This window comes from Marmota marmota, unplaced genomic scaffold, assembly GCF_001458135.2.
Source record: "Marmota marmota marmota unplaced genomic scaffold, marMar, whole genome shotgun sequence".
Classification (NCBI taxonomy): Eukaryota; Metazoa; Chordata; class Mammalia; order Rodentia; family Sciuridae; genus Marmota; species Marmota marmota.
The window spans coordinates 24573802-24584387 of record NW_025999990.1 but is presented as its reverse complement, the minus strand read 5'-3'; the positions used below and the strand labels follow the sequence as shown (position 1 = coordinate 24584387).

Below are 10586 nucleotides of genomic sequence, written 5' to 3'. Positions count from 1 at the left end.
TTTTTTTTTTTTTTTTTTTTTTTTTTTTTGTACTGGGGATTGAACCCAGGGCCACTTAACCACTGAGCTACATCCTCAGCCCTCTTTATATTTTATTTAGAGACAGGGTTTTGCTGAGTGACTTTGTGCCTTCCTAAGTCTCTGAGGCTGTCTTTGAACTTGTTATCCTCCTGCCTTAGCCTCCCAGTTCACTGGGGTTACAGGTGTATGCCAACTCTCCTGGTTCCAGTTAGTAGTTTTAGATCTTTTTTTTTCTTTTTCTTTTTTTTTTTAAATTTTACCTCTTTAAAGAGAATGTTTTCATATTTAGTTTTAAGAGCATTTTCTTTTCATGCAGCATATTTTTTCTAATTCAGACACTTAATATGTACATAAGCTTTAATAAATTGGTCTAAAGTTTTATTTTCATTCTCAGGCTCTGTAATTTTTTATGTTCTTAACACACATGCTGTCTCTTAAGTAGAAATCATGAAAACAAAGGATTAAGCTAAAATAACATGGTTGTCATTATCTGGAATCTAGAAATGAAAGAATTAGGTTATTGAATATAAACCCTTATACACACTTCCATCAAATTACCCTTCACTTTTTATATCTACTTTTATTTCTCTTATTCTGAGGCTGCAGAGCTGTCAGATTATATGGTGTATACTAGTCTAGTGCACTAAGCTATGACTATAGGTTTTTGGTATATCTTTTCATCTTCCTAGCTTTCTAGTAGTTAGATCCTGTACTTAAAAGGAAATACTCAATATGGACTGCATTTTTTTTTTTTAAATTTCTGGTACTGAGGTTTAACCCAGGGTTTTATGCATACTAGGCAAGCGCTCTACTCCTGAGCTATATCCACATCCCTTTTTACTTTATTTTGAAACAGGGTCTCACTAAGTTATCTAGGCTGGCCTTGAACTTGTGATCCTCCTGCCTTGGCCTCCTGAGTAACTGGAATTATTAAATGTAAACCATAGTGCCTTGCTGTAGATCACATTGTACCCACTTGGAAATCCCATTTACTCCTGATATGCTCTTCAGAAGTAGATGTGCATCATTTGTAATAGGGGAACAGAGTAAGATGTGATGGTTATTTGTAGTGATGTGAGATTGACTATAAGCATGCATCACTTATGGCGAGTTAAGGTCCCTGTTTTGGCTTTATAAATTCTCTTCATTTCTTTACCTCGTAGATGGAGATATTATCTATTTTGAGGCCATGAAGGAGTCAGATGAAATGTTGCATATGTAGTACTTTGCATAAAGTTTTGTACAAAGTTGTTCAGGAACTTTGGCTTTTAATATTTAGATCATCACTTAAATACATACAGATACATACACATACACATAAACTGATTTTTCTAGTAGTTAAAGCTATTGAAGATCAATTATAACTCTAAATATGAACTAAAAGAAAAAATTCCCTAGTCTTTGGAAACTACAAATCATTGAAGTACTTTTTTGCAGGGCTATTGGCAACTGCAATAAAAAAGGAGACATTTTAGAAGATCTGGTTTAGTTTATTTTGCCAGGGATTAACATAGTTCCTATGACATGTTAAAGACTGGCCTTGATATATCCATTCCACAGTGAACGACAGAGATAAAGTGAAGGGAATAATTAATTAATGTGTTGCAATTTGAATCACAAAGTAGTTCTACATCTAATTTTTGTAAAAAAAAAAAAGTATAAGTTGAATTAAAAGAATTATTTTTCCTATTTTTGAAAGGAATAATTTCCAGTAAATTTCCATACACATTAAGAATGATTCTCAGAGTTCCTTTTATAAGCTATGAATCTCTTATTTGGCATAGATATAACTCCTGATATATTTTAATAATATCTGTATCAGTTTGAGTCTATCTGTTCAAAAATATATGTTTTTCTTCATTAAAAAGACTAATAGACTATTATCTTGTAGGTTCAGGATAAATTTCGTCTAGACCTGTCAGATGAAGAGGCGGTGCATTACATGCAGAGTTTGATTGATGAAAGCGTCCATGCTCTGTTTGCTGCAGTGGTAGAACAAATTCACAAGTTTGCCCAGGTAAGTTCTCTGAGGGCAGTGTATTTGTCTCCCTTAAGAGTCTTTGGAGAGCCTTACTTTTTGCCTCCCGATTGACATCGTCTCTGTTGTTTTGTCAAGCCTCAATGGCATCTTGCCATCCAGTTGAAGCGACTATATTCCATGCATTATCAACTTCAAATCATTTATTTTTCTTAGCATGGACTAAATTGGGGGGCACCTACATAGATAACCATTTCTTGAGAATGATTTTGGGTACGGTAGAAGCTTTGGCAAATGAGACTTAGGTATTTGTTGAGTTTTTTGAGGGGAGAAGTTGTGAGGTTATTAGGGATTGAACTCAGGGGCAGTTGACTACTGAGCCACATCCCCAGCCCTATTTTGTATTTTTATTTAGAGACAGGATCTCATTGAGTTGCTTAGCACCTCACCATTGCTGAGGCTGGCTTCAAACTCATGTTCTTCCTATCTCAACCGCCTGAGCTGCTGGGATTATAGACACGCGCCATCATGCCCAACTTTTATGTTTATTCTTAAAAATATTCCAGTCAGATACATTTTGACGAAATGATATTTCACTTTGCTTTTTAAAATTTAAATATGCTTAGTATTTTCCCCATTGCCTGATAGTGAAGTCCAATCTTTAGCAGTTCAAAACCTTCCAGAATGCTGTGTTCTGAGCTACTTTCCCAATTCTTTTTCTCTATCTTGTTTTATTTCACCTTACTAGTCACTTTGCTACTGCTGTTTCGTTAGCTCGGAATGTCTATCATCTTAATAATGCATCTGCTATAAGCTTCTGCCCACCAAAATTCAACCTACCCTCCAAAAGCTATTTATTTTAATGCCACTCTGATTCATCTTTCTCTGAATTTTCCTAGTACTTTTTATCTCAAGAGTTGTACTTGTGTTTTGCTTTCTATATTTGGATTGCCTTTTAACTCCTAAAATGCAAAATTCATGAAGGCTGATCTTCTGTCAGTCACATAGTAGTACATGCTTTGTATACTCGAAAAATATCAAATGAACATAAAGGAATTTCTTCTTCTAAATGTTAGCTTATCCTAACACCTATTTGGACTACATTTTTATTACAAGTGTTGCACTTCTGTTTTATTCTAACCAATCATTTATTGAGATTAAAACACAACTCGGATAGTAGTAGTGAAGTGACTTAAGTCAACCATTTAACCAGTTGTGGATATGAATCTACATATAGCATGATAGAGTTCGCCAGTAGCAGATTATCAGTCTCTATCTAGCATAGCAGAGTATGTTAGAGTTATATTGGAAAAAGCCCAGAAGGGTGCAGTGGCTTATCCAATATCAAGTGCCTAACAAGGGGCAGAACTAAAACTGATTCCCTCATCCAGGTTTTGTTGTTTGTGATGCAGGAGATTGAATCCAGGGGCACTTGACCACTGAGGTATATCCCCAGACCATTTTAAAAATTTTTATTTTGAGATAGGATGTTGCTAAGTCGCTGAGGGTCTTACTGAATTGCTGAGGCTGTCCTTGAAATTTTAATCTTCCTGCATCAGGCTTCTGCCTCACTGGGATTACAGTAGTGTGCCATCATGTCTGGCATTATTTAGCATTTTTTAAATCAGTTCTCTTAATTTTTAGTATCTTGCTGACCATTCTATACTATATTATGTGTTAGTAAGTCCCAGCCCACATGATCCTGTTAATTCTGTTTCTTTATATAAACATTTTATTTTTCTTCTTTTCAGCTCAGCTAATTAACACCATGGTTGAGGTCAGAAATTTTGAACTTCTCCGTTTTTGGATGTTCATAGCAAGCCTTTCACAGGTGTTCATTTCTCTTTAATCTTGCTTCATCCCTGAGTACAACAGTACAAAGTTCTCTTTATGGGTTTTCCTCATGCCATACTTTCAGATTCTAGTTTTTCTCCTTTATTTATATCACAACGTATAATAGAGCTCAAGCTTCACATTTGAAATTACTGGTGTTGCCTAGTACTTCATTTCAGTTTTCTATAGCTACATAACCAAACTCATTAGCTTAAAAAACAATAGTGATTTCTAATTTCTTAGAATTATTTAGTCAGGAATTCAATCAGACCTCAGCTATGCAGTTCTTTTGCTGTGATGTCAGATGGATTCAGTCTTTCACCTATATTCAACTGGTGGTTGAATTTGTCTGGAAGGTACAATTTCAATTACATATCTGGCAGCTTGGTGCTCTTCCATATGCACGGTCTCCTTCCACTTTTTCTCTTACCTTTTAGTAGTCTAGCCCAAGCAGCTGCTCTGTAGCACACTGACTGGCTTCCCCAAGAGTATAGGAAAGCAAAAGTGGTAGGCCTCTTAAAATGAGTCATAAGCATACTCCGGATTCATAGGGAGAAGAAATAGTTTTAACTTCTTGATGGGAGAAGAGAATAGCATATGAAGAGAGAGAAGGAATTAAGTGTGGTATCTTTAATTCAAAATGCCACATTTTGGTACTTTGAATTAAGTGTGGCATTTTAACATGCCTTGCCTTGAGTTTGAGTCTTCAAGTTCTGTTAAATTTGTTACATACTTTATTTTAGTGGTTTGGTTTTTAAATTTTATTCTTAATTTTATAGAAGATATCTATTTTGCTATCTGGATTTAAGAATAAAAGGGCCATTTTTCTTCATTCTCTGTATTAAAGATAGAGAAGATAAAGAGCCTGATTGAAAAAAAAAAAGAAAAAGAAAGAAAGAAAGATAAAGAGGGCTGGCTGTACTGTTACTTGGGGGAGGAATAATAGAGGGATCTTGGTTTGCCTATGTCTCTGGGCCTCAACCATATAAGTGTGTTTTAGTCACCATATTATAGATCAGAAGACTCTATCAAATAAAAAGTTGTTTCTTATCACATTCAGGTCTTCTTTACTAGAATTCCATATTCTTAGAGATGAGTTTTAAAATGCTCATGCTGTTGTTTAGACTTTCTTGTGCCAATACTATTTTACAACTGAAATAATATTAAAATAAATAAGAATAACCTAAGTATATTTGTATCATTGGAATTTGCTTAAGCTTAAAAGTCTATGTGGGATAGTAGGTTAAGGTCTTAGCTTCATACAAGTCTTTTTAAATTACAAAATAATAGGGGCACAACTCTCTCATCTAATTTCAAGAGAAGTTTATTTTCTCTTTAAAACACACATACACACACACACAATGTTTAAGTATTAATAAATTACATGCACATTCAAATTCTTGTGTCCAACATCTAGGTTTTGTCATAGTATTTATAATAATAATGCAAAATTGCTAATTGATTTGTAAAATTTTTGTGCATTTCAGTTCATTGTTATGGATTATAAATCTGAAAGTTTTAAAAATGAGGATAGGTTGATATATGTTAACAAAAGCTATAGTTATTTTAGCATAAAGAAATTATATGCCAAAAGAAGAATAAAAATTGCCTGATACTACTATTATTTGAAATGCTGAAAAGGCTTATTTTCTTCCATCATGCAATTTCTTAGGAAGTATAGAGATTAAACACTGTAATATTCGTTGCCTAGCAACACCCATCTATTAGTGGTATAAATTTTAAACAAAAAAACACTTATTTGGGTCATTGTCTTTGAAATTACATTATCAGAACTTCACTCTTAAATTTTTTAAAATTTTTTTTATTTATATGACAGTGAAATGAATTACAATTCTTTTTACACATATAGAGCACAATTTTTCATACCTCTGGTTGTATATAAAGTATATTCACACCAATTCGTGTCTTCATATATGACTTTGGATAATAATGATCATCATATTCCACCATCATTTATAACCCCATGCCCCTTCCCTTCCTCTCCTACCCCTCTGTCCTATCTAGAGTTCCTCTATTCCTCCTATGCTCCCTCTCCCTATCCCACTGTGAATCAGCCTCCTTATATCAGAGAAAACATTGAACATTTGGTTATTTGGGATTAGCTAACTTCACTTAGCTAATCTTCTAATCTTAGTTTATCTTCTCTAACTCCATCCATTTACCTGCAAATGCCAGAACTTCACTCTTTAAATGAAATGGTCTTTAAAGGGCCTTATAGTCTTGCCTGCATGGAAAGGTAGAGGTTACATAGTTTGTGTCACTTAAAGCAATAAAATAGGTTTTTCAGTGGCAGTCTCTCACATTCCAGTGTGTTTCTTCCATTTCTGCTTTTCCCTGTTTCGTCACTGACTGATAGTGAGCCTAGGCTGTGGTTTCCATTTATCTTAATACACCTTGAATCTAACTAATTGAATCTGTACAGATTAGAGCTAGAGATACTTTTTTTTTTTTTTTTTTTTTTTTTGGTAAACTAACTAAAGCAGTAAGAACAGATTGAGTTCAGAAAGTTTACCTAATTTCCAAATCAACGTAGTAGAAACACATCACTGCCATCCATTTAACAAGAAGTTTTACTTCCACCTATGGTGTGTTCAAGGGGGGAAAGCACAGGATGGAGCAACCAAGGACACATTAATTAACAACTTTATAACTCCCTGTAGGGAGAGGCAATTCCTGGGACAGGTTACCTTAGCAACAGTTTTGTTTTGTTTTTTGGGGAGTGTGTTCTTAGGGAGGAGGAAGGGCTCTGAAGGAATTGACATTTCAGTCCCTCAGTGGGTAGTCTCCAGCTTTCTGGACTCGCTCAAAGCATGTCTTTAAATTGGCCTCCTTGATCAACCTGACTCAATCTACCTATCTCCTAACTGCCTAATTCTGGCTTCAGTACAGATCTGTTTTGTACCATCTCATGTCTCATATCTGTTTCTAATTTATTTGGTTTATCTTAGGAAGAATTAAAAATAATAATAACAACTAAGAAACAATAATAGTCAAAATATCAGTAGCCAGTTGAACATTTAAATGTGCTGGGAAATAGATAAAGTGTATTCTCTGTATTTAATCCCCACTCTTTTAAAGTAGGTTTATCACCAGAACTGTTTTACAGGTGAGAAAAACAAAGCAAAAAGGTGACAGTTTCCTGGTTCAAACCCAAACCTGTGATATTGAAAATATATGTCAGTCACTAAGTAATGTTTTTCTTGATAATACATCTAAGCTTTAATTTGTTATACATGAATAGATTTTATTGTTAATATTGTGTTTTAAAAACATGCTTGTAAATTTTAATGTTTTTTTTCTTTTCTTTCCTTAATCATTCATCTTTTTATCAAAATGGAAAAAAATTGAATGCTCTAATAGCCAAGAAAATATAATATAATAAACAGTGGAGTCACCAGTACCAGTTAATCTGAGATAAATGATAAAATGATATAACGTTTATTTTTCACATTGGCCACAACCAGTCTTGAATTTCACTGACCCCATGTCCCATCTTTGATCTATAGTCCGCACTGCTGCATAGTACCCATTCACCACATGACAAGTGTTAAAGCCATCCAAGTGGTTAATTATTGTAATAGAAGCAGCAGATATTAGAGTGCTTAATAATTTTCATCTAACATGTGCTGAAGTTTATTTTTTATGCAAACAAATTTAGTTTCCTTATCTTCTCTAAGGAAGACTTAAAACACTTAAGACACGCCCTTGTTTGCTTCATTAACTATTTCTAGCAAAGTTGTTTTATAGTCATTGTTTTTTTTTAACCCCTGACTTTTATGTATGTTAAATACTTAAATAAAAATTATTCAAATGAAGATGGAGTTGAATATTTGGATCCAGCTCTGCTACATAGTATTACTAATTCTTTTCCATGGATACAGATATTTTAATATATTGTAGAAAAACATTAGAGACCATCTGTTCAGTATCATTCTTTCCCCTCACACATAAAAACGTACATATACACATATGCAGTTTTTATTTGCTTCCCAAGTGCTTCCAGCTTAGACTTCTAGCTTGTCAGTGTAGATATTTTCACTTTGGCTTTTACCTGCATTTTCAACCTTTATCATTGTCTAACAGCCTTCAGAAAGAACCTTTGTAGCTCTGATTATCTTTCTGTTTGTAGCTCTGATTATCTTCCTTAGACCTGATAACCCTGCAGCCCCCACCAGCATTGTACTCTTTGTGCTTTTCCAGAATGTGTTGCCCACCCATTTGCCCTACTTTTGAGTGCGTGTACATATTTTATGGTTCTTTCTGTGTATACAGATTTGATCTTCATGGTTTAGTCTGAAGCATCTTAGGTGTCTTCCACAGAACCTAAACCAGTTCCTGGCACATATAGGTACCAAATAAATGTATATGGTTTTATACTCCCATATTGCTTTTAGTGAAAATACTTAAGTTGCTTTTGAAATTACAAATGACAGTTGTAAAAGTAAATCTTGCCATATTCTTTCTAGAATTGCTACTATAAATTGTACGAGATTGAAATTAGTCAACATCTTTGTATTTTTCACATTTTTACACATGCACGGGTATGTGTACACATACATGTCAGTGAGATTTTTCTCCCCCTTCACTTTTTTTTTTTTTTTGAGCAGAATAATGAGATACAGTTCATAGACACAACCAAAGGGTGCATGGGGTGTGAATCACTGTTTCTTCACTCAGACCAAGAAATCTTTGTTTCTTTGCTTTCTACTTGACATCCTAATATTGAACATATTGCCATATTTACCCCAAATCAACTGTTCACTTGGCTGCTTTTCTTCTTTCAGAACTACTTCCTTTGGTTTGGCTTCCAGATAATTTGTGGAATGAAGTGGCTGAACTCTGTAATAAGCTACAGGTTGTTAGAGCCTGTCTAAATTATGTGGCATCAAGAAGTAAGGACACTAATTATAGTATAAATCATCTGATCACCACACAATCCAGTTTTTTCTCATATTTCTCATATAGTAATTGGGTCATCTTGAGCTTACAGTCAGCAAACAGCTCCTCCCTCAAGTATTTAAGTTAAGCCTCAGGAACCCTGTACACTGTGGTAAATTAAAATCCTCTGTAAAAGCTTTTAGCAAAGTAAATTATTCACTTTTTATATTAATAGAAATATTTTTGTAAGTATAGACTTCTGTTTATCTTCATGAACAGTGAATAAATTATTTTCAATTTGTTTGTTTTTAATTTTTGTAGTATTGGAGAAAATGAAACTGAGTTTGCCCTATGAAGATGTATGACTCAGTAAGAAAACCACATTAGAAGCATCCCGTATATAATGAAGACTTCAGAATAACAAAAAATGAAGAGAGCGCTTCCTAAATGTTACTCAATGCCTGAATTCCGTTTCCTTGAATATCACTGCTTAAATATGATCGTAAAGAACTTGTTAAAATATTGTATATATTTTTTTCTAATATGTGCTTGTTAATAAGAAGTGAGGACCTTATTCCAGAATTATGTACATAATTTGAGAAATTTCATGTTGAAATAGTAAAAATCATTTTAACCTATAAGTTTAAAATGTCATTTTTTTTCTCATATTTTGCACTAGGACAGAGTTATATGAATTAGGATTAATTTCTGTTTTTAGAAGTTGTTTATTTTTTCTTCTTTCTCCTTTTCTCTCTTTTATTTACCTCTCCTGTTGTACCATTTCTGTTTATTTGGTTTTCTATAATTTGCATAAAGTTTTATTTAAAAAAATTAAAAGTTTTACACATTATAGCTCATTCTTTACCCTTGAAGAACCGATTGTAGAAAACCTCTATTTTCAAGGGTGAAGGGGGTGGGATCCCACCAACTCCCAGTGGTGCTGGTAATGTGTGGGTTCAAGCATCGGCCCTGTGTTCTTCATCCCCTGTCCCTGCTCACCATTGCTGTAGGCAGTACAAGAAGCTTTGGAAGGCCACCAAGCTGTGTACAAGGATACGCTGAGGAGCCATTTCAGTTCCTGGGGAACGTTGCTGAAGCCTATAGATGGGACAGTTAGAGGTGTGGGAAAAAGAAATTTATACTTCAAAGTGATACTCATTTTCTCTATTTATAAATGTTGTGTTTTGGGGAGCCATGTTGTCTTTTGTTTCATTTTTAGATACAGCTCACAATTCTAAGTTGTAATTATGTAAAGTAGAATGTGGAAGTGTAGTTATCTGTAACTGGACAGAAGGTAATATGTTGCAGATTTTCATATTGAGAATAAGAGATTTTTACACACTCATGTAAGACAGTGTGATCTTTCTGCAATAAATTATTTTTTGATGCAAGCTGAATTTTCAAAGGTTTTTAAGACAGCTCACCTAGACTTGTTAATGTAATGCATCCTAACATTACACAAACTATCTGAGCAACATAATGTTTTCATATAGAAGTTACATAGTCATACATCTTTGTCTTGGAAGAAAAAGAATATTTCGTTTTTTTGGTGCTGAATAAATATTAAAGTATCAAATGGCAAGAAAGATGAAGGTTAAATTATAGAACAGTTTCTGAGAATTGCATTAATTATAATATTTATTTGTCACAAAATTCTTGAGCTTGCCTCTTTAGAATGAGGTTACCAGCTGGAAAGCAGGCATATAATTAAGAGGCATCCTACAGGTGTATGGAATATGATTTGTTCATAACATACATGCAGATTTTAAAAAAATGGTAAAAGACAAAAAGCCTTTTATACATCTTAAAATGAGTTTATACTTAAACTAATTGGTAAGTTCCATCCTCTCCTTTG

At 33.8% G+C, this 10586-nt stretch overlaps 1 protein-coding gene across 1 annotated transcript in view; it reads left to right on the top strand.

The window, feature by feature from the left end:
• Positions 1 to 10122, top strand: part of Pik3c3 (phosphatidylinositol 3-kinase catalytic subunit type 3) — a 116024-nt gene extending 105902 nt beyond the window's left edge. The window contains 2 exon segments of the mRNA XM_015482419.2: positions 1913 to 2038; positions 9053 to 10122. Coding sequence (XP_015337905.1) covers positions 1913 to 2038; positions 9053 to 9067 — 141 coding nt within the window. The 3' untranslated portion in view covers positions 9068 to 10122.
• The last annotated feature ends 464 nt before the right edge of the window (positions 10123 to 10586 follow it).